The 26,322-nt window shown below is 34.6% G+C and overlaps 1 protein-coding gene across 1 annotated transcript in view; it reads right to left on the bottom strand.

Moving 5' to 3' along the window:
- The window catches only part of LOC150097737 (WD repeat-containing protein 43-like), a 200,893-nt gene that overhangs the window by 53,770 nt on the left and 120,801 nt on the right, over positions 1-26,322 (bottom strand). Inside the window, exons 8-11 of the mRNA XM_090407367.1 lie at positions 15,117-15,285; positions 9,578-9,664; positions 3,322-3,438; positions 1,291-1,428 (exon numbers count right to left, since the gene is read on the bottom strand). Of these exons, the coding sequence (XP_090263493.1) occupies positions 1,291-1,428; positions 3,322-3,438; positions 9,578-9,664; positions 15,117-15,285 (511 nt within the window). The remainder of the gene's footprint in view (positions 1-1,290; positions 1,429-3,321; positions 3,439-9,577; positions 9,665-15,116; positions 15,286-26,322) is intronic.

Genomic DNA, 26,322 nt, shown 5'->3' with positions numbered 1-26,322 from the left:
ATTTCCTTGTAAACGCAATATATGAAGTATTTCTTGATTAATAGTCCATATTTGAATGTGTGATATAATGAAGCTTCTTATGTAAGAACGCAATATAAAATTGAAATTGGATTTTCTGAGGACTATTGTATTAAATTGATAAAACTTGGAAGTTTCTAAATGAATGACTGACGACTTATACTTAGTGATTGTTCTGAATAGTTAAGCTGAATCAATATTTAAAGTACATTAAACGATAGCTTTGTTTAGAGTGAAATTGTGTTTGGAATCCTTGATAATAAGAAGAGTGGAATTTATATGATATACTCAGCTGAGTAATTTGCTATTGTACAGTATGTACTTAATGAGAACTTATTCATTCTTAATTGTATTATCCCTAATAGAAATCCTTGTTTTAATGTAAATTTATGTGTTAAAGCATTAAATATTTTTATTTGAGTTGAATCTTGTGTTTGCCTGATTTCTTTCATTGCACCGCTTATTAAAATAATTCTAATCTTAGCGGGAACCTTTATTTAATAAAGAGAATTTCGGCCTGAATAAAGTAGATAACTATACGGTACTAACTGATAGTTGATTTCACAATGTTGCTTGTGCGAATTAGAACATAGAGTGGCATAATTAAAAATAAATTTTCTCTGTGTTCAAATGTGAAGTCAGTAATGATGGGCTAATCCTGAGGTGTCTGCTCTGTTATTGTTGACATCTCCTATATGTGCTTTTTTTTCGGATTTCTAGGCTTCGTGATGTTTGGCCTATATAATTCAGTCCACAGGAACATGGGATGTTATATACACCTGCGTACTTGTAGAAGGAGATGCTGTCCTTAGGAGATCTTAACATGTGTCTTGTAGTTAAACTAATTCTCTCTTTTTTTTGGCATATCTGTAATAAAGAACTTCAATGTGTTGGGACAGATTTCATATTACCCCACCTCACACACAAAATACATAGCTGAATGGATACTGCCTCCCTAATGTGATCCACTGCCTATTTAAAACTAGTGCACCTTCCAGATGTTATTAGTTATGTTACTGGTGGATTTAATTTTAGGAATGCCTATAAAATTAATAACAAAAGAGAATGCAATGATTTCTGCAAAATGCTGTACAAAGTTAATGTTGTTATATAACTAGAAGCAAAACAGTCAATGTGAAATTGAAGGGGAGGGGGGTAAATTACTCACTGTGTGGCAAATGAAATAAAAATTCAGAGACAAACTAAGATCTGCAATTGATAAAAAATATTAGTTCATATTGTAAAATTTTATAAAAATTCTTAGATACTCACATTTAATAATACAGGATCTTTGCTTTTTAAGCCTTGTAACAGGAGATGTGCCAAACTATTTGATTTCATTGTTTTATTATGTGGAGCTTCTGGAAATTTGATCATACTTAAAGCATTTAACCTGTCCTCCATAGGCAACTATAATAAAACCCAACATGACAAAAAAAAAAAAAAAAAAAAAAAAAAAGGTATATATATATATATATATATATATATATATATATATTACCAGAGTACTAAATAAAAAGAATAACTTGAAAAGGCTAAATACTATTTAAAAATCCTCAAATGATTATTTATTTATTTTTTTAACAGTTATTGTTATTCATGTTTCACACCCTCCTGGAAAAGTTTGAAATAAAAAATTAAAAAAATTATTTATGGTCACAGTAAAATTAATTCTTTGTTTACATTAAACATTTGTAGATTCATAATACCCTGAACATCCTCAAGGGAGGATGTTCAGGATATTACAGACAATATTGTACAATTAGGTTCACATTATCACAAGCTTCGTCCCAACCATTTCCTTCTAAATTAATTGTACTTTTCAGGACTCCAGTACTGCCAGATGGTATTATATATTTTAATCTTTGTGTGGTGATTTTTTCCTGGCATTGTGATATTATAATCCCCAATCCTCCTTTCTGTTTAAATAACCATACTACACTAGATTAGAAAGATAACAATGACAAATTCTTTACTAATATCTTCATTTTTAACATGATTCTGTAATTCAAGCTGTATAGTCACTCTAATAACTTTTTCTCGAACTTCAAATTTGTAATCTCTATTTAATGATCAAGTGTTTTGCTTCTAATGCAAGTCTGATATATAAGTTAAAATTGGCTTCAAAATCTTGTATTCTGTCAATTTCATACTTCTGCAATGCTTCCTATTTTTTCTCCTTTTGATTTCAGAATGGCAGAAAGCTTTACATGTCACTGAGTGAACAGTAACATTCTCTAGTTTCACCACATTGAGTGGCACTAATCACTCACAGAAACAGCACACAAGCAGTTCAAACTAGTGGCTGTTATAGATGCATGCATGAAGTAGGAAGTGGTGAGTGAATTCCTAACTGTGGAAGATTTCAAAATGGCAGAAATTTACACCTGTCTGAAAAATGTGCATGGAGACATTGTTGATGAGAGCACAATTAGATGTATGGTCAGATGCTTTATGAATCATAAAACCAAGATTAGAGAGAAGTCTCAAAGGGACTAGATGTCAAGCAACAGTGATAACACAAGAACCTGAACTGATCAAGCAATGTGGCATCACAACTTATACATTGGAGATACTTCTAGAGACCAAGGATATTGATTGAATCAAGTGGCCAGCATGCTCCCAAGATCTCAACCCAACATGTTTGGGATGCAATAGGGGAGACACATTGCTGCTAGAATTTCTCCTCCAGAAAAAAACAACGTCTTGTCCTTGCTCTGAAGGAAGAGTGGGCCAGTTTGCCTCAAGAACTACTGAATCACTTGGTGCTAAGCATGGTACAACGTTGTGAGAACTTGAGCTGAATCACAGTTTGGGGGTGGACATATTCTATACTGAAAAGTCTCTCCATATTGATTTCTGTAAGCAATTACATTAATTCCTTAATGTAATATAATTTATTAGTATGGTGGCAATAAATTTATCTCCACATTCTGCAGTCATGAAAATTTTTTCATATAGGTAAAAATGTAGTTTGTCTATAGCTTTTGGACACCAGTGTATGTTAAACAGATATAAGGCCAAGTAGCTGATAAGTGATCTACACACACACGCATGAACAAATTACATGTGCACTGCTTTCTATTTACATCCCTTTACCTCCCAAGAGTTTTGTTTGCTTTGATCATGTCTTGGCTGAGTTAATAGTGTAAATAATTTATTTTAAACTTTAACAGATCTAATATTAAAGCAGAATGAGGAAAGCATTCTCTATTAATGCAGCACAGAGATATATATTATGCTCCCTGTATTTAAAATATATTACCATGTATTCAGAAAGTGAAGCTAAATGATTACTCTCACCTGGTTTGTCTGAAGTTCTCGCTTTCTCTTTGCAGGTGTAACTCCTGTTGAACTTGTAGGAGTCATAAGACCGGGAGCTAAAACTGTGATATCACTTGGTTTATCTGGTTGTTTAATCTATAAAGACAGAAAAATATTGTACTAAAGCTTACAAAGAGAAAATGCTTTAATATTTCTTTCAGGCTTATTTAGAGCTATTTGTTATGAAAACTTATGTGCTATTTTTGTGTCTCAGTTTGACTGAAAGAAAACAATCAAAATGGACAATGTGCTTAACATTCAGCATGTAAGAATTCTAAGAAACGAGTCCATTTCAGTTTTTTTAACAATTCAAAAAATTCCAAAAAAAAAAAAAAAAATCTTATCTAACAATACCCCCCCCCCCAGTCCAATGCTAACTAGGCCTAATTGCCAAGTCTGTCTCATGTCGTGGTGCAATGATTGAAAATTCTGTTCTAAAGGAGGATTGAGATGATTTATAAGTTCTAAAATGCAAACATTCTTCATTTCTTCACTCCTAGACAAAACTTGCTCATATTCTGCTTTACCAAGTCTAATGGATCTCAGTGTTACAAATATGTTCATGATTATCATAAGTGAATCTCCCCACTGGCTACGTTTACTTGCTTCTATCAAATTCATCATATCACTTATTATTCATTTTACATTGTTTCTAAGGTCCTCATAATTTCCTTGAAAAAATTAAATTCTCCAATCTTTTCACATCACATTTCTAGTTTCATAGCTGATATTCCAGTGTAGAACCTTATTACTATTTACAACATTACACATAATATAGAAGACATACTACACTATCAGAACTACTTTACCTCAGAAGAGCAACATATGATTCAATTAAGGAACAATTTTATGTATCATATCCTGTACATGGCAGGAATTTGATGATGATGATGATATAATATGAAAACTGGAAGAACAATTAGCATATTATTAGATAAGGCATTTAGTAAAGAAATCATAATTGAGCTGCTTTATGGCAATATTCTGTTCTTTCCCCAAAGGTTCAATTTCAGGCACTTTTTTTTAAAATGAAAATTATGATTCCTAGTTTGTGTATCACTTCATTTGTCACAAAAATTTTAACTGATAAAGAAATTAGAAGTATTTTTGCAAATCACATTTCATCATACTAAGTTTGCAGCATGTTCCACCTGATTTTTCCACCAATTACTGAACCACAACTTAAACATACAGTATGTATTGCTCTGTATTTTGTATAACGTGTCGTTTGCACTATACACTATCTATCAATAATTGTCTGGACACTAACAATTTACAATTGATACCAGCAGGCGAACCCTAATATCAGGTATGTCCACCTTTGGCTTTAATCACCTTCTGAACCCTTTGAGGGAGGCTTTCCACTGATGTGTGGCAGACATCACGTGGAATTTGTCTCCATTCCTCCATCAAAGCAGCAGTGAGTTCAGCGACAGATCAAGGACGTGCTGCTCTGGACTTCAATCACTGCTCCAATTCATCCCACAGCTGTTCGATGGGGTTGGGAATCAGGACTTTGCCTTTGCGCAGGCTAGGACAGTCGTTTAACACCCATCTCTTAACATTGTTCCATAACAGCTGCAGCTTTGTGGCATGGGGCATTGTCTTCTTGAATAGTAACACAGGTCCCTTCCATAAAAACTCTGCAGTGTGGAGAGTACCTAATTATCAAGGTACCGAGCTGCCTTCATGGAACTACAGACAACAACCAGTGCTCTCACTCCTAACCACCTGAATGCACCCCCCCCACACACACACACCATTACTCCTCCACCACCAAACTTTACTGTGGGTACAACACACTGTAGTAACAAGCATTCACCAGGCTGCCACCACAGCCTGACATTAGCCTGGAAACAAGTGAACCTTGATTCATCGCTCCAGAGTACTGTTTTCCACTGGTCAATTGTCCATTTCACAAACTGCGATTCATTAGTTAGTGCCGTTTTATCCTGGTTGTCTCTAATTGCACTGTTTGTTGAAAAATATAATGACTCCTTTAATTATGCATAGCCGAAAATTGCCACGTACCCCCCTAACGACCTTTTGCATACCCCCAGGGGGGTACCACACTTTGAGAAACACTATTCTAGATGGTTCAAAAAATAGTTTGCAAAAGGGTGGAGACAAGATCTACAGATCTTGTTTTTCCATGGGTAGCCATCCATCTCCACCTTTGGAAAACATTTTTTAAAGTTTTTAATAATCACTATACTTTGTTGGGATGGCTTGTTGTTTCACAAGCTGTTTATTATTTCTAAATGATACAGAGAATCAAATGCTTTTTCAAAATCTATGAACATTAAATATGCAGGAAGATTATATTCGTTTTTTTTTATTACTTCATTAATAGTATGGATATGATCTATTGTAAAGAATCTTATTCTTGCTCTGAATGCTGCTTGTTCATGTGGCTGTGCATCATCCAAAAATCTTGTGATCCTATTTAATATAATGGATATAAACATTTTGTACAGTCATGATAGGAAAACTGATTGGCCTATAGTTATTGACATAATCTCTGCTGCTTTTTTTTTTTATATAATAAGATAAAAATCCCATGGACAACAAAAGCGTCCAATCAGAAAGTACTGGAACAAATGGGGAAATCATGTGAACTTTTAGATACCATAAAAAAAGAAGGAAAACTGCATATCTTGGTCACCTACTTCGTAATGAAAAATATAAGATACTTCAATTGATTATAAAAGGGAAGATAAATAGAAGAAGAGGACAAAGAAAATGAAGAAAATATTGACTGGCAGACATCAGACAATGGACTGGCAAGAACTCCGAGAGACTGCTCAGAGTGGCTGAGAATCGCTCAAAATTTGCCAAGGCGGTCGCCGACCTCCGATAGGAGATGGCACTCAAAGAAGATAATCAAGAATTTGGGCCACTGCACTGAAATTTTTCCTGTTGTAACAAATCATTGAACATATCCAATATGACCTTATGATACTGTGAACCTCCTGATTTTATTTCTCAAGGACTTTTATTATTCTTTACTGACTTGAGGACTTTCCATAATTTTCCCATCACGATGTGTGGTTCTGTATCAACCTCATCTAAATATAGTAGAGGATTTATGGACATCCATAACACTATGCAGATAAGATTAACTACCCTATTGGAGCATAATTAAGTTACTCAGAAGCCAAGTAACTTAGCTGTGACAGGCCACTGAGCCTGTAGCACATGAGAATATATGAATTATAATTACGTATTACTCATCCACAAGCAAAAACATGAGATATTAAATCAGTTAGGCGAAGAGACTAAAAATAATGTGAAGATCAATGTAATAGGATAAGATAAATAGTTAGGACTGGCTAGTGATCTAATAGCCATATTCAACGATTTGTGTGTGTGAGATTACTGGTGGTAGCAAACACAGTACCTCAGCATCTCCACCTTCTTCATACAGTAGACTGAAGAAAGCTTATATTTGAAAAAAACAGCAATTTAAAAAAAAAATCCAAATGGTAATATCAGCAGATAGCAATACACAATGAATGAATCTAAGAGATTTTTACTCAAAAAAAAAAAAAAAAAAAAAAAAAAAAAAAAAAAAAAAATTTGAAGATAAAGGTTGGCTAAGACTATATTTTGTGAAGTGAAATGGGAAATTTTGAGAAAGTTTGCATTTATTTAAAACCAAATTTGGGAGAGATATGAAACATGTAGAAATGGATTCTTTTGGAAGCTAAGCTAACAAAGCCCACTCCCATCCAGATGTGCATATAATGTATAACAATATTGTAAAATCTCTCATGATATGTGACTTTGTAACTTATGTTTGTTTTTACATGGTCATCGTGTAAGGCTATTAAGTAATATTAAATCAGTAAGTCTAATGGTAAGATTAGTAAAGAATTCTGAGAATCGCTATAGATGAAAATTTCCAAAGAGGTGCGAAGAATGACGTCAGTATGTCCGAGGGTAAATACGTAACCAATTTAGAGAGGCGCGTGCATGCACACAACAGAGGTCAGGGCCTATATAAAGCAATTCATCAGGAAGGAATTTTGTTTGAGGGTTTTCTAGCTTTCTCTTACCAAAGTCCCCATCATGCCAAGTTCGTTGTTTGAAATTGAAAGAGAAGTGTCATAAGGTCTAAGTCTTCTACTTGGGATTGCCGCCACATTGACACTACTGTGTCAATCTTCTCAAAAGGAAGGAGCTGTACATCACCGCCATGTGAAGGGTCCTATAAGCCAAAGCACAGTCAACAACCTTAACAAGGAAGAATTTTAGAGGAAAAAGGAGTCAGCAAGCGGAAAGACAGATAAGAGGAAGAATTACATATGAACAAAAGGTTAATGAGAAAGATTGTCTGCTGAACATTTGTAAGTAATTGTAATACTGAACAAGAATGTATGTCAAGCATCTATGTTTATGAGATAATGTATATTAATGGTGAATTAGGTTTAATTATTAAGGTATGTCTTATATTCAGTTAATGTTATGCTAGATTGTGAATTTGCTTAGAACTAAGGTTAGATTAGAAAGGATTGAGAATAGCAAAAAGAAAAATTTTGTAATAACATTGTGTACATATGTGAATGTACTCATTCTGTACATATTTCTGTTTGACTTAATTAAATTGTTTGTAAACAATCAGTTCAGTGGGTTGTAAACAACCCACTGGACTGATTCTGTCAATGCACTATCATAAAAAATTCGAACCTGCATAACACAGAAGTTAAGTCACAATTAGTTTACAGTATGAATAATATAAGCGGGGAATATAAATGATATCTGCTTTGTCTTTGATTTAAGACCTTATACTCTCACACTCAATATACAGTCTAACTGGCGCAGTCATAAAACAAATAAATTTGTTAAGCTATAGTGCGTGATAAGATATAGTAGAAATAGATGAATAGCAGCAGCCGACCATTCATGAATATTAAATAAAAAAATTAAAGACAAAAGCAGGGTAATATAAATGCAGACTGTATTATTAAAAATGGCACACTCTGCATTATAACAATATGTGCATTCAAAAGGAATGTGTGCTATGCATTATGAATTACTAAAGCAATTGATGCAAAGTTAATGGCCTTTATATACAAGAAGCCTACATGTGAAGGATATTTCACGCAAGCATTGTTTGCTTACACTTCAGTATAGGATTAAGACACGAATATAATCTATCTATAATAATGTACCATGGCCTTGGCAGTAACCCCCCCCCCCAAACACACACATACCATACCACCTCTCAGACCCTTCCCATAAACATCTCACAGGATAAGAATTGTGGCAATTATGTTATCTGAAAGCTGACCTTGAAACCTAATGGTAATACTTAACATTATCATTAGATTAACCAGTATGTTAATCTAGAAGTTATCACTTCTAGCATAGAACAGTCATGCTAAAAGTGATAACTAGGATGTAGAGGGCTTGGACTTTCCTGTGTGTATGTGTGTGCACACGCATGTGCACGTGCATGCTACTTTTACAAACTGTGCTCACATTGGTTCACTCCTAAATAGTTTCCTTTAACCTGATGGATATATCCTGCATGTGTGTGTGTGTGTGTCTGTAGTCAGAAGTTTTGATTGCTGGACTTCAAAGCTATGCTGAAGTTTTGGACTGAAGATTTAACCTAGTTAGATGCAACAAATCATAAATTCTATATTGGACATCAAGTAGGATGTCTATAGCTCCCTTTTTGAGTTGTTGCAAGGGTTAGTAGTCTAAAACAACCAAACTTTACTAAAAATTCAATCAAAATATCAATATTTTGATTGAATGTATGAACAATATGCTATATCGTTCATACATTCAGGATCAAATTTATATTGCTGGTGAGCACTATTTACCAGGTCAATGCTTTCTAATTCCCCAGAATATACTATTCCCTACAATAATATTGTTCTGAAATGCATATTATCAATAAAAGTATCAAACATTTTAAAATCATAGGTTAACAAAAGAAATGCATTTGTTGCCCTTCATACATTAGCACCAGAGGCAGTTGTTTATGATGCTGATGGAATAAATACATTATTTCCCAATTATTCAACATTCTGCAATAATTTTACACTTTTTCTTCTGAAATAAATCTTACTCTTTCTAGACTAAAATAGTACGTAGGTCATTTTTTACTGGCATAACACTACTTCAAACAATTCTTTCTCAAAATACATTTTCTAATAAATTTTTCAGATATTAAATAGTAAAATCAATTTAAATGATGATAGCAAGCATTTTCAAAACTTACATTTGATTTACTAGCCTCTAATTGAACTGAAGACTTTAAAGGATCACTTCTAATAAGCCACGTTTCTGAACTACATTCCTGAAGTAACTGGAGGAGAAAGACTAATTATGTTTCTTTTTATTACTTATGTAAAATTAAGAAAGCAAAACATATAGTAACTTTCATTACAAAAAACTCATAGGAACTACAGAAATGATTATATGTGATATTTTGGCATGGTGAATTTCTTTCAGCATTCTACCTATAGGCAGGACTTTTCAGCAGTTTGTTACACAGGTTTCCGCTATAGCGTGATGTAATAATAATCAGTATATTAAACAGTATATTTAAAATTCCAAACATAAAATGCCAAATTTTCCTGCATATAGGATTTTTTGAAGAATGAAATTATCTAAATGCTTTTTCAGCATTCAAAAAAAAGTCAAAATAAACAGTCTAATACTTTTTTTTTTTTAATAAACTTAATTCTATACTTTCTGAACTCTAATAGTATGCAAGAACTAATTCACTATCTGTAATGTCATACAAATCATGCAGTAATACAGTATTTATGTTTACACTTAAAAATGCTACAGTATATTTATTTTGACTTCTTGTAACCCATCATTATACTAATGATGACCATGTTACTGAGTTTAATCTTTTATAAGAAATAAATAATTAGTAAGCAACATCCATTAAATATTTTTATTCGTGTCTTCCTTTCATGTTTCTTTACATTATCATATTTCTTAAATATTAAAAAGTATCCTATATGTCACAGTGACCTATAGCAGAAGAGTATTTTTACTGCTACTTAATATATATACATAGTGTGATTCCACACATCCCTTTCATAAACGTTAAAGGCATATTCTACACTGTTGTCTCCATTTCTTCGTTTTTTATTGTACAATGGTTGTATTTTATTCAATCTTTTCTAACCTAAACCTTTTTCTATATTAACCTCATCGGCTGCTCCATTTATGTTGTAATTTTTTCTTCCTTATTATAACTATCATACCGCCTGCACCATTTAGGTTGTATCGCTTCTTCTTATTCACACTTATTTTAAACCTTTGTTGCTTTATCTGCGTAATACGCTATCGAGTAGCACGTGGTACCTCTGAGGGACAATGGAATCTCCTCGAGATAGAGGCAGTACCAGAGTATCAGAGTGTCTAAGATTTACCTCTCGTAAAACGCCAAGAAATTTATTTGTTTCGCTGTGCCACTTAGCGCTATTAGATTATTAAACATTAACAATCAAGAGGTAATCTCTGGACAGTACTTAATGATACCTATCAACTCTGCAGACGTGGCCAAAATATACCCTTTTCAAATATCCCGCATAGGTTCGCATTAATATTTTATAAGCGGTGCATCGGATTCCAGAAATCACAGAAAGTCTTTGTTAGAATCAACAGCAAGGTTTATTATACTCAAAAGTTGATACACATAACACTAAATTGAATCCCATCTTAAGGGAGTTTCAGACAAGGCATATAAAATTCAAACACTACTATTACACTTATAAAATATTATACAGTAGCTTCCTAAAGTAAGAATTATATTAACCTTCGCTAATGCATTAGTCATGTACTATTATCACAATCAATCTAAAACTCCATAGCTTTGTCAGACTACACAAGATAACATTCATATCTTTCACAATCTCTTTATATTTTACCAATTCTTTACTCTAACATTTCCTTAATCTCATTCAATATAAAAGCGAACTTAAACACAACGACAGATAGTAAGATTAAATTCAATATCCCTCTAAACTGATAGCAATACAATCTTATCCTATAACATTAATGTTCCTTTTCCATAACATATTAACATGGCACATATTCTGTTAAACACAAACAAAGTCTACTTATCTTCCCTTTTCGGCTCTTTAGTGCTTCATAGATTCACAGGAAACTGGCCTTCTGTGGACAGCCAGACTAGCTTCTTTTCGTGGCAAATACGGCCGCCAAGACCGTAGCTGCCTATCGGGAGCCGTCCGACAACGAGGCACCGTCACCCTCCGCCACCACGAGGGACGAACACACAGGAAATCCAGGGAAAAAAGCCTCGTTACAGGGTCGCATGACCCTTACATTTTCTCTTTCCTTCTCGGTGATTCTTGCCCCTTTTGATGTCCAGCCGACTCACACTTGCTATTACGTCACGGCTTCCATTCTCTGCCCTGCTTATTGCACATATGCTGACGTACGAGCCGCTGCTCCGCGTAACCTTTGGACTTGACTCCCCCCCAACTGTTGAATTTGTGCTTACACTCCATAACTCTTTTATACATGTTTTATAATGCTCTGCTAATGTTTTACACTTTCAATATTAAATTAACCACATTCGTGAATGGCACAAAATACATACTTATTTAATCTTTTCATAACAGAACACACTTGATTTACATATACATAATACTTAATTTTCACTTAGAGGCAATTTACTGTATTTATCTCATTCTTTTGTTTGGAAAAGCATGTTAGACTGTGATAAGATAGAAATTCATAAATTTCAACTCTACCTCAAAGCTAAGATCCCAGTAAACACGAGTCTGTAAATACTGAAACCTCGTATTTCAGAGACATAGCCCTTTGTAGTGGCCGCATGAATGCAATACAATCAGAAGATAAAATGCCAAGAAACAAGTATAAATCATGTAGTAAATGGCAAAAGAAATAGGTGAATGGGTGGTACCTTCAAAATGACCTATACTGCCAGCTATGCAGCCATTCAAATATCTCACCAATGAGAGCCTCAAGTTCTCTAAAGTTATCGGGTGGTGTTAGGAGACAGGGCATGTTTAACGTGTTCCTGCAGTTCACAAACATTCCTCACTGGAATAGAGTATACCACTGATCACAAATAGACCAGACCACCCACAATTAAAAATCCATAGGATTTAGGTTGAGTGACAGGAGCCTATTTAATTGGTCCACTTCTATTTCAGGAAACCTTTGATCATGATATCCTCAGGCAATATGCAGTATGTAGTAGTAGTTCCATTATGCATGCTCTACATTTCTCTTTCATGTCAAGGGAACATCATCGAGCACACTATGAAAGATGTTTTCTAACAGGTTTTGCAAAACACACAGCTTTATTAATCTGTCTCCAAAGATACCTGCTCATATGCTGGAAACATTGCAATAGATTTCATCACAATAATCACATGTGGGCCAATTGATTTCGACTGGTCCACGTGTGATTATTGCCAAAATAGAAAGTACTATATCAAGTGAACTTTGCCTCATCTGTGCAAGGTACACAAGAGGGAACTGTTCATTCCACTGGAACCACTGACTATCTAGGAAATGTGAGGCTTTCAGATTCCTGTTAACTGGACATTTTCATTAATTTTAGGGTGCAACATATATGTTTTTAAAGTTACAAAAGTGTGGAGTCACTCTACATATACATGTGCACACACACACACACACACACACACACACACACACACGTGTGTTAACTCTTGCACAAGAGGTTGCTAAACCTACAGCACACCAATACGTGTGGAGAAAGCCACAATTGTCAGTGAACTCAAAAAGAAAACCCTGCCACTTACATATGAGGACTGATTAGCTTATCATTACTGTTCGACCACAGGAGAGAACCCTAGACACTTCTCTGCATGGTAGAAGAAGGCGAATCCATTCCAATAATAGGGTGATCAATCTGTCTCGTGTGAGGAGTTTGTTTATTAACACACATCAGAAATTTATGAATGTTATAGTTTTTTAAAGTGGTAACAGTTTTGCCTGTATAACTGTTGGAAAATTTGAAAAAGGCATAAAATAAAACATATTGTAAGCAAAATTTATTTAAAGAAAGTTTTGTATAAAAAAGATATTAATTAATCCGTTTCTAAACCACCATCACTTTCAGTTACATAAATCACCAGATTGGCTTAATTCTTCGATAATTCCATCTCTGACCCAATACATATTTTTCCCAGTTTTGAACTGCAATACTTTTAATTGCCTGTTCTAAAAACTTAAAATAGGTTCAACATACTAATACCCTGAGTTACATTGTAATGACAAATAAAATTCTCTTCATTTCTTCCCAAACATACTCAATAGCATTAATATCACAGTGATATTGTGGTATTAATGATATTATGTTGACTCAAAGCTAGGAATCCATGCTCTTTGAACATCACGTTGAATTTAAATAATTTAGTTTTGGCCAAGTTGAGCAATTCATAATGCTTCCTATCAGAAGAATATGGAACTTTGCTTAATTAGATGGGGTGATATGGAGCATTATCAATTATAGGAACTGCATTTTTAGGAGGGTTTGGAATCAGCTTTTCCTCTGCCTACTTTGCGAAGATTGAAGAATTCATATGCCCATGGTAATCTTCAGTTGTTGAATTGGCCTTGTAAAGTAAATTTGAATTCAGTGAAAAACCCGTTTCTTCACCTGCATACAAAATTATTATGCACCACGAGGCATTTATAATTTGTAACACTCTACATGCTTCTTAAAATTGTCAACATTTTCCAAAAGTTAAATTACTGTCAATTTAATTTTCATCTAGACACACAATTGGTCTTTTCCCCTTCTTGAAACTTTGTATTGCTCTCAAATGCTGCATTCCAGATAAAACTATGTCACTTCGCTCCATGATAAGTTTTCTTTTATTCTGTGAATTTTTGAAACAAAATCTAATTTCATGAAGTATTTTTCTTAAAGTTTCTCTTTTCGAAGGAAAATTAATTTTTTTCTTTCAGCACAATTTAGGAATAGTTGGCACTTTTTTCTCGCCCATATAAATTCATGAATAGTTCTTATAACGTCTACATCAAAATCATTCAAAGCTACATTTTCAATGGTTTCATCCTCTGGCAGTTTTTAGGCGATTTAAATTTTGTCTTATCTTCATTTTGATTCTTCACAAATTCTTTTAACAGTTGACTCTGATGTGGCTGCAATTTCATTTGCATGTTTTGTGGACAGAGAATTGGAATAAAGAGACTGCCTTCTAACAATTGTTTTTCACAGAATGTCAGCACATTATCCAATATTCTTTTGCAAGCACTACTGAAAGGTTTAATACCAGAGCTTGTTGATGGTACTGGATCCATCATACAAATAAATATATTAAAAAAAAAAAAAACTATGCAAAAATGTGACAACAAAAATCAACTAGAACAGTGACTGACAAGAAAGCATGTGATTTTGTGTGAATTGACTCTCCTTGGCATTCTGCCAGCTACAGTTCTCTCAAATATGGGTAGACAGCAGTTGAAAAATCCACACATACATTTCAATTCATTCTACAACAGAAACGAAACCCAAAGCTTTCTGACCAAAGGTCACCATCACCACTAACTACACTTAACAGGCACTAACTATTTGGCATTAGACAGTACAGAAATACTACCAATAATACAATAGTAAGTGCTTCTGAAGTGCAGTATACGATGATTAACAGTGATTTTTTTGAGAGCAGGGATAATAAAAGTAATTTGTGAGAAAAATTGACACAAAAGACAGTATGCATAAAGATTCTTCTAGGAATAATAGGTAAGTCGCTTACTATTTTCTCAAATTTTGGCCTGATAAAGTTTCCATGAACTATAAGAACAGTTGGGAGATCATCAATGCAGACTTGCACTGCTAATATGGGAACTGGTTTGGGTTTTGTATCTTTACTTTCAGCAATAATTTGAACAGTTATTTTAGGCTTCAAGGGTCTTTTGCATTTCCTATAAAATCAATGAAATTCTATAAATTAAAACTATTACAGAATATAAAAATATTAATAATTTTGAACATCATTCAACATGGAATGGTTTTAAATTAGTAAGCATCTAAACCAACTTTTTCTCATGTTTTCCTTACTGAAAAATTCGACTGTCTAATTTTGAACTCGAGAAAAATTTCTGCCTATAAACAAGGTTTTGAACTCTTACCTTTTCACACAGCATGAAGGCCTGAACTAAACCAAGAATGAACAAATTTTCAAAATACTGCAAACCTAAATATGTATGTATGTATGAATATAACACATAAAAATAACTTAGAATTTAATGTTGAGCAATGGCACACACATTATGTGGGTTGGAAGCTGAGAAATGGATTGAGTTACTGAGATTTACTGCAATTCTTGGAAAATGCTGATAAAAAATTCCTTTCAAAGACTAACAATGGGGAAGAGTATTTCATTATTCAAGAGTCAATAGTGAGGAGTTCTATCTTCTAAAAAAAGAATCAAGAAATTTAAAACAATATTAAGTATGGCACCTGAAATAATATAGAAATGTTACTTTAAAGTAGGAGAGATTCAAGATTTCTAAAGAGTAGGAAGTGATTTGGGAGTTATCTTGGTTTTCCTCTGGATCTATTATCTGCTATCAAATTGTAATAATATCTATCTTTTAATTTTAATATTATTGATATTATTTTGTTATTTATTATTATTTAACGTTGGACTGCGCCTTTGTAATGACTTTTTCTTATCAGTTGTAATACCGAATTTATTGTCGTTGCTTGAGCTAGTTCTTCATGCAAAAAGCTTGTGATTATTTTTAATCCATTTTGTCCATAGTTTTACCCCCCCCCCCTTTCTCTCAAGGCCATAAGCTATTTCATGTGCTCGAAGTGTAGACTCAGGAATTGTTTCTGGCTGGAACCAATTCCCTAAACTACCTTGTTGTATTTCTCTTGCATTGATCCTTAAAAATTTATTATTTTTTTTTCCGATTGCGCCATTAAGGATCGTGTAAAAGAATTGTCTTTCTTTCCCTCACATGCAAAAGAAACATTCAGATAAGCACGAAAATATCTCTTAAATTAACTCTAATTCAAGCAACTCCTAATTCTTAATAGCAGTCAGTCAATTTGATTGTCAATATTAAAACATCACTAAGCCATAAAAAACATAAATACAACTCGAGTTATTTATTACTTCGATTCCGGCCCACGGGAAATCTCGAGGCCCTGATGCGGTATGTATATTATGCAATAAGAGCTTATAAACTAGTTTGTTAGCGCCAGCCAAATTGTGCAGAGAGTTTGTACAGATGAACCATTCAGAATATAAAAATGAAGATGAACATTTCTTTCACATGTTTTTGAAGGAAAAGTTGAATCTCTTGACAAAACTATCATCATCATCATATTCCTGACATGTACCCTTAGGGGATGTACAGGATATGATAGTAATATATGAAAAAATTACATCATTACTAACTTCCTATCTACAATTTTCTTCCAAATTAGTCTGTTACTTGTCAAGACTCCAACATTATCAGATCTTATATTTCTATCGTCTAAGGCACTTTGTACCGTATCAATCCACCTATATGTTGGTCTTCCTCTGGGTCGTTTTTCTGCCAACCTGGCAGAGAACACTTGTTTTGTTAATCTTTCCTCGCCTATTCTGTTTAAGTGACCATACCACCTGAGATTAGCTCTGCTAACACATTCCTGGATGCTGACAATGTCGAATTCATTCCTAATATCCTCAGATCCATAAGTTAAAACCGGTTTGAACACTGTCTTGTATACAGCTAATTTAGTGTTCTGACTAATTTCTCTCTTATTCCATATGAATTTATTCAATTGACTTCCTACCATACCAGTTTTGTTGATTCTGTTGTCTATTACCATATTTAATTTACCATCTTCACTAAAATTCGTGCCTAAGTAGCTGAAATGTTTTACTTGTTCTCAATACGCAGTTCATATTTTCAATGCTTCTGCCTATTTCCATTGTCTTTGTCTTGTTATTGCTAACCATCATACCATATCTATTACAACAGTTATTCAATTTATAATCAGGGAATCTTGAAGACTTCTAGCAGATTTATTTAGAAGTATAACATCATCTGCATAAAGCAAAGAGCTGACATTAACATCTCCAACTTTGATATCAGGTTTAATACCATTTTCCATCAATATAGATAATGAATAACATAGGGGATAATGTACATTCTTGTCTGACTCCAGATTTAACATTAAACCATCTTCCTGTACTTCCTTCAATTCTAACTGCTAACTTACAACTCAAACTAAGTTGCTTGATATAATGCCTCATTGACAGCATTCAACTGTAGTTTTGAATAGCCTCTCTTTACTGCCACCTTTTCCAGATCTACAATACAGATAGTTGTTGACTTACAACCTACATGCTTTACGACTGATCGACTTATGACTGCATCTCGCATCGCGTTTCAGTATGAACTACTGTAACAGATTTTTCTACTACACTCACACTCCCTATCCATGTGGTCCCTGCAGCCTAATGGGAATGGTGGTGTGCGTAGCATCAGTGAACTGCCCAGAAAACGTGCGTTTTGCGCGATTCATGTGTCTCAATCTCTGTTTGCATACATATTACGTTCAATATTTTTGGTGCAGTTATAATTTGTGTTACAATTAGCATTTTTTAAAAACCGTTAAACATGTTAACCAAGAGGAAAGTGCCTTTGTCTACTCCTAGACCTGTCAAGAAAGGCCATTGATTTAGACACAAAATTGAAAGTGATCAAGTAGCATGAAGAAGGAAAGAAGGTGGACGTGATCGCATGTGAGTTTAAGTTCTCATTCTTATGGAAAGAAAGGATTCGTGAAGTTGTTAAAGGTTCAGCATCCATGTGAGCAACAGTGATAACGAAACAACGTACAGGGCCCATCCATGAAATGGAAAAATTATTGTTTCTTTGGATGGAAGATCAGATACAGAAGCAAACACCCTTAAGCCTTCTTACAGTGTAGTCGAAGGCTAGAAGTCTCTTTCAGACGCTGAACGCCGGAAAAGATTACACTTAGACATTTATAGCAAGTACAGGATGGTTAAAAAAGATTCAACCTTCATAGGGTTTGAGTCACTGGAGAATCAGCAAGTGCGGATGTCGAAGGAGCTCAAATGTTTGTTAAAAGTCTGGATGAAATAATTACGGAAGGAGGGTATCAACCAGAGCAGCTTTTCAACGTGGATGAGACTGGATTGTTGTGGAAAAGGATGCCAGAACACACATTCACCAAGAAGCCAAAAGCATGCCTGGTTTTTAAGGCACTTAAAGATAGGCTGCTCCTTGGCAGGAACATCGCAGGTTTTAAACTGAAGCTTTTTTAATTTATCATTCTGAAAATTCCGGTGCGTTCAAGAATGTAAACAAGCACACTCTGCCTGTATACTTCTGTTCAAACTGAAAAGCCTGGATGACTCAAACATTGTTTGAAGACTGGTTTCCAAATTGTTTTGTACCTCAAGTTCGTGAATATTACTTCGAGAAAGAAATTCCTTTCAAAACTGTATTAATCTTAGATAATGCACCTGGCCATCCACCTCACCTAGACCACCTCCATCCAGATGTAAAAGTTTTTTATTTTCCGCCAAATACAACTCCACTCATTCAGCCTATGGACCAACTAGCGATTGCCACATTTAAGGTGCACCATCTTCGAACTACTTTTGCCCAAGCTATAGTTGCAACAGACGCCGACCCAGAACTTTCTTTGCGAGAGTTTTGGAAACAGTACGATATTTACAAATGCATCAAAAATATTACGGCAGCGTGGTAGGCTGTGACAAAGAAATGCATGAATGGAATCTGGAACAACTGTGTCCAGCATTTGTTGATGAATTTGATAGTGAACATGAACTTGAAATGGTTACGGAAAATATTGTAACACTGGCAAATGGACTTTCTTTAGACATTGAAGTGGAAGATGTTGAGGAGCTGCTGGAGCAAAAATCGAAAACTTACGAATGAAGAACTTATCACTTTGGAAGAAGAAAGGATGGAAGAAGAGAAAAATGAAGATGAGGAAGAACCAGAAAGAAAATTCACCATCTGAAGGTTTTCCCCTACTAAATAAACTTCTTACACATTTTGAGGAAAATGGACCCAAACATCGAATGATTTGCAGGGATTGAACGAATGGTACAAGATGCTTTTCGGCCACACCATGAAATTTATGAGCAGAAAAGGAAACAAACAATTCAGACAAAAATCAACACATTTATGAGAAAAACAACTTCCACTACATTGAGTGGTGGCACTGATGACCCGCAGCCAAACACAAGTGGTCAGTAAAATATTTCTTATCTATTTTCTACATATGTTTTGTTTAGTTCTTTAAGATAAAATATTTTTTAGGTTTTATACAGTATTTGATATGTTTCGTAATATTTTTTATTTTTGTAAATAGTAAACCAATTATGTTGTACACAGTGTCTGATTTACCTAAACTGGTCTTACTTACGTCCAGATCGCTTTACGACCGGTCGGTCGGAACCTAACATGGTCATAAGTCGACGACTACCTGTACTTAAATACAGATCTCTGTTATATTCCCATGATTTCTGAACTATTTGTTGTAAAGTGAAAATCAAATCCTGACAGCCTCTATTTGGCCTGAATCCAGCTTGTTCTTCACCAAGCTTCCCTTTCACAATCGTTCTCAACCGTTTCTCAAGTATATTTGCATAAATCTTACCAGTAACACTCAGTAGAGAAATACTTCTGTAATTCTCACATTCAGTTTTATTTGAATATGAGAAAAACTGAAAAACGTAGGCTGCCATCTTTGATGCAGAATTAGAAGATCTAAAAAGGCTAATTGGTTATTTACTTCTTCTAAAGTGATTTAGATCCTGAGAAGTGCATTTAATTTGGAAAAAAACTGCTGCAACTCAGAGGAATATAAAAATCAAAAATACCACCCACAAATCTGCACCAATGTGTAGGTCTAGATGAAATGTTTTCAAAAACATGCTGCTCAAAGTGTTTCATGAAGAAACTGACAATAGTTAGGTTGGGAATAGGCAATAGTTGCCCATTTCTATATTGTTTTTAAAGGAGAAATAACCAGAATGTATTATAAAATCAAATAGTACAAATGAAATTTAAAAAAAAAAAAAAAAAAAAAAAAAATCAAATCAGAAGAAATAACTCTTATTTGTATCCCTTAGGTGAATGACGTTACTGGATGTCTGGTGAAAGTTTTAAGACCACTGAATATTTTTGCCTTTTGCCCTATTAAAAAAAATCTCCACTTTTCTTGCTTCTCCTAAGGACAAAGCTTCCACGACTCAGTTATCCAGGCATCTACCAAAGTCCTTGCTCTTGTAGGTTATCTTATTTTGGACAAACTGGAAAATTTGCCTTTATTTGTTCACAAGAACTGTCTTATATTAAATACCATGAGCCTGAACAGTCCTGACTTGTAAAGCATGCTATTGACACTAAACATATTTACTGGAACAAAACAGGAGTGTCTTTAAAAGTTGTTTCCTCATAGACCGTCTTTATAGAGAAATTTGTGAAACTTTACTTTGCTCTCCTAACTTGTACAATGGTCTAATCTATATTTGTGGGAAATAGTACTTTTTAATTTTGCTAATCTTTTGTAACGTTTTGTTTATGTATATATTTATATAATTGTTTAATGTTACGAAATTATTGACCTTATTTAGTTATGTTACATTAGCTACTCAGGTGGTGCTTTTTAAAATTGTCTGTTATTGTTTAATTCATCTCCATTCTGTGATCCATGCACTGGTGATGCTTATGATATTTAGGCGTTTAACGTGCTTTCCTTCGTTTTTAGAATTCTTTTGGGTCAGCTCATAGTATTTCATTACTGACACAAACCTTATACATTATATTGTTCTGTATAATGTCATATTTATACCATATAATTGTAATGTTTTAAACCTTTTCTCTTGGTACTGTAAAATTGTAATTGTTTTCCTTTATAGCGTGTGTGTGTTCCATCGAATCGTTTTTGACTCCTGGTGATTCTATGAACATACGCTCTCCATTCAGATCTGTCCCTGGTCGTATCTTTCAGAATTTCCAGACGCATTCCAGTTGCTTCTTTAACTCCATCCACCCATCTAATTCTTGGTCTTCCTCTTCTCCTGCTTCCATCAACTTTAGCAAGCATCATCTTTTTCTCCAGACTGTCATTTGGTTGCATAATATGTCCAAAGTATGACAATTTTTGCTTGATGATCATAGCACTTTATAATAAGTACTATTTACTGTATGTCTACAAAGAGCTAAAGCTTTTTTTTTTACATTTTTTTACTTCACTCATGCAAAGTTTATGTTCCTCCTTTACTACCTTGCCTTAATCCTTATCGTAAGTATAACCAGCATTAATCTTAATTCTAGCCAGACATACGTGTGTGACTTATTCAGTACCTTACGCTCTTCAGTTTGGCAATTTATTTGTTTTGTGACTGTGCCAGCCAAACTATTTTCTGAGAGTGAGGGATTGAAATGACAGTGCAAAGGCTCGTAACTATTTCTAATTATCTCACTGAACACTTAAGCTAGTCGTGGCAATTTCCTATCAGAACACAGATTCGTAATTTTTTTTTTATTCCCAAGATAGTGCATTGGCAAGAATCAGATCAGCGTGTTGTTAACAAGTCATTTATTTTAACCAAGAAAAGTTGTCTGGAAACTATTAGCTGTTTCTGATTTATTTCTGACCTCTGATTTCAAATATCTCTTCCATTTTTCTCTATCATGTAAGGATTTTTCACAAAATAGATCTCAATATTATAGTAAAATAGCTATAAAATGCATTAAGTAAAATAACAGTATTTAAAATTTTCCATAAATATTTTTGGAATGCAAGTATTGGAAAAAAAAAAGTTTAATTAAAGTAATTAAAGATTAATCTTTAGTGCATACTTTATATTTCATTGTGGTGTTTTTTTTTTTCCTTCAAAGCTTCTTTTTGAACTTTTCCCGGGTCGTCTCTGTGAAACATCCAGCAGTAATCCACCATCATCGCTCTCCTTGCTCTTCGCTGACAGTTCCCAGTTTCTCAAGAAAGTAGTCTAAATGAGAGTTGAGAAATTGCACTTTTAAGTTCATGGAGCATCCAAATCCTTGAAATTCCATAGCATGTCTTCCACAATCATTTTATAGTTGGGATCATTGTGATTTCCTATAAATTTGGTCACCACCGCTTTCAAAGCTTTCACGCTTCTTTGTCAACAGTTGCCACTTTTTCTTCAAACTTTATCCTGCATAAGTTTCCTGATGTCTGGACCGATAAAAATACCTTCTTTCAATTTTGCTGTAGATAATCGTAGAAATTTTGTGCAGATGTATTTAAAACACTCTCCTTTCGACAAAGCCTTGACAAATTGCTTCATCAATCCCAGCTTTATGTGAAGCAGGAGTAAAAGGATTTTTCCCGAGCAACCAAAGTTTCATGTAACACATTTTTACTTCCAGGTTCTAATGTGATTCTTTCTGGCCATTCCTTCTTGATCCAATGTTGCTCTCAATCTCAGCTGCCTTACTCGCACATAAAGCATGGGTATTTGGTGTATCTTCTTTCTTGTCCCAAAATCATAGATATGACTTTAAGATCACCACAAACTGTCCATCCATGATCATTGTACTTAAGTTTCAAAATACACATAGTACACTTTTTTCATGAAATCTGTAATGTTTCTTCGTTGTTTTTTTTTACCACTAACGCCCTGCATATGTAGCAGAAACTGATAGGTGAATCTTTGCAGCTTCTTGAAGCCATTACAAATACCACTTAAAAACACAGTTAAATGAATGACATCAACACTATTACATGACACTACATAAAAACATTAAAAAACCACAAATATATTAAATTAAATCTTCACACTAACTTAGAAAATATGCCACCTTTCAGAAATATGATAACCTTAGTTAGTCAACAACAAAAGTTCAACTAAAGAATCACACAAGAAAATGTGTCTGTGACAACAAGAAAGTCATCCATTATCTTGGCGAATCAGATTCAAAGTACCCACCTGCACTTTTATCTGCATTCCTCCCTCCCTCCCTCTCCTATCTTAAGAATGAGAAGTTTCGTGGAAATTTCTTTATTTATCATAAAAAGGCACTTCAAAAAAGCACTTATACAACTAATTAGCTGTAAATAAATGAGAATGAAAATAAATACCAGTGCGCTGAATTTAAATCCAAATATAGTAGTGCCTCGCAATTCGACAGTTGAATTTCGCGAGCTGGCATATGCACGTGCATGGAATTGTGCAATGTCATTTCTTGTTGGGCTGCATTGGTGTTTGCGCTAATTTTCAATTCTGCATTTTTCAGAAAGTGAAAAATTTTGTGCATCTACAGTTTTTTTTTTTTTTTTTGAGTGAAATTTAAGAATGGGTCCAAAGAGAAGTGAACAGAGAAATAATTCAGGGAAGAAGCACACTTGGTTGAGCATAGAGAAGAAGAAAGAAATTGTAGATAAAGTGCAGAAAGGTAGAACAATTACAGATGTAGCTCAAGAGTATGGTGTTCCTAGGTCAACTGTGGCAACAGAGAAAGAAGATTATGGGTGCTAGGGTGTCTGCTGGTGCAATGAAGATTTCTGACGAGAATAGATCTTCAATCAATGAAGGGATGGAAAAGCTGCTTATTACCTGGATTAGAGAAAGACAGATGAAGGGAGATCAGGCAATGGTCTGTGAGAAGGCTAGGTTAATTTTTGAAGAATTGCAGAAGAAAACTCCAGGATGTACCTCAGCTCAAACTTAGGAATTCAAAGCAAGTTGAGACTGGTTTCACAGATTCCAAGATAGAACCGGCATCCATAGTGTTCTCAGAAGGGGGAAGCTGATAGTGCAGATAAAGAGGCTGCAGAAAAGTTAGTGAAAAAATTTGAAGATTTAATCAGGAAGGAAGGCTACCTGCTACAGCAAATTTTTAATGGGGATGAAAATGGGTTATTTTGGAAGTGCTTGCCAAATTGAACTTACATCCCACAAGAAGAAGTGAAGCTCACAGGACATAAGCCCATGAAAGATAGGCTTACCTTGTTATTGGCAGCAAATGCAAACGGAGACTTTAAACTAAAGCTACTTCTGGTCTAACACCAGAAGTGGCTTTAAAAAATCCACGGTGCTTTGGGAAGAAAATCATTAAGTCCAAACTGCCAGTCATGTGGAAATCCAATGCAAAAGCCTGGGTAGACCAGCAAGTTCTCAAAGATTGTATTTTTGAGGTGTTTGCCCCAAGCATGAAGAAGTTCCTCACTGACAACAATTTGCCTTTGAAAGTGCTGCCGATCCTTGACAATGCTAGTGCCCACCCTCAAGATTTAGAGGACATTCTTGAAATTGATTTTGACTTCATCAAAGTCCAATTCTTGCATCCAAACACAATGTCACTGATCCCCAACCTATGGATCAAGAAGTGATTGCATGTTTTAAAAAACTTTACACCAAGGCGTGACTCACTCTTCTGACAAGACACTGAAGGACTTCTGGAAGACCAAGTTTCTCCACACCATTTCCTTTATTAAAACTGCCTGGGATGGAGCGACACAGAGAACCCTTCATGCATCGTGGAAGAAACTCGTTCCTAATTTTCTCAGGATGACAACAGTGCAGACCAAGCAGGTGGAGAATCAGAAGCAACTGCAACCATGCGAGAGATCATTTCGATGCCGGAGAATCTCGACATAAAAGAGGTTGATGAGGCTGATGTAGAAGAGTTTGTGGAGGATTACGATGATGAACTGATCATGAAAGAACTCAGAGCACTCAGCAAACAAAGGAGAGAGAAAGAGGAATTTCACCTGAAGACGATGGCAGGGAAAAAGGCTGATACCAACAGCTGCCATTAAAGAAGTTTTATTCCATTGGGAGAAGGTGCAGTCTGTTTGTTTGGAATGGCATCCCAACACTGCTGATGTGAGTAGAATGACAGACTTGTTCAGAAACACCATCATGCATCACTTCAAAACCATCTTTAAAAAGAGAGAGAGTCCACCCTTGATCAGTTCCTCATCCCTGTTCAAGCAAAGAGGAGACGAGAAGAGGTAGAACAGGATAAAGAAGACTCCCTTCCAACAACTAAGGCTCAATAGATTGTATGTATTGTGTATACAATAGTGTATTTTGTAATTTAGTGTGTTTTAACACACTTAAACAATAGTAAAATATGTAAAGTAAAGTAAATAACGTGTATCCCCCCCCCCCCCCGTTAGAGAGAGTGGGTATCCCACAACGAATTAATCTATTTTCCACAGACTGATATGGGAGATATTGTCCCACAATTCGATATTAGTTCAACAATGGTTAGTGTCAAATTGCGAGGCACCACTGTACTACTAATAAAAATTATAAAATTAGGTAAAATTGGTGGGTGATGGAATTTTTTTACTATTTTTTCTGAACTTGGCACCTAAAAATCTATAAGAATCAATTATTACTTCTCAGACAACTTTTCCATGACAGGCCTGTGTAATTAGTTATGGATACCATTCCTAGCCTATCTAAATCCTGATTATCACATATCATTATATATATATATTACACCACTATACATCACAATACTATACACTACTCTATTCTATGACACAGTATTATACATAATTAAGACAAATACTTATTTCATACCTTCACACAGTTGCACATATCCATAGTACAAGAGTATCAATATATCATAGCTACTCACAGATCTTCCTTTACAAACAGTCCATTGTATTAAGCAAAAGTTTCGTTAGGACGTCTCATACCTTTATCTTGATTAGGATGCTTCTTGTTCTCACATGGACATCGCAGAAATTCATTTCATCATTATTGGTGGCTCGATGAGAATAATGAGCAATATCTTTCCTTTTCTTTTCCTCTGCAGTTGATGACTGGAAGCTTTCCTATCTGAAAAATTCCTGGGGAGACCTGGACTTTATTTTTGAGACCTATCCATTGATTCCCGGCCACAGGAGCTGATAGTCTCGGAAAACAAAGGCAACTACTATACTTC

The sequence above is a fragment of the Typopeltis vanoorti genome, chromosome 17 (assembly GCF_054136105.1).
Source record: "Typopeltis vanoorti isolate ZY-2024b chromosome 17, IOZ_Tvanoo_1.0, whole genome shotgun sequence".
Classification (NCBI taxonomy): domain Eukaryota; kingdom Metazoa; phylum Arthropoda; class Arachnida; order Uropygi; family Thelyphonidae; genus Typopeltis; species Typopeltis vanoorti.
The sequence above is the reverse complement of the archived record's forward strand: the minus strand, read 5'-3'. Positions and strand labels throughout refer to the sequence as shown.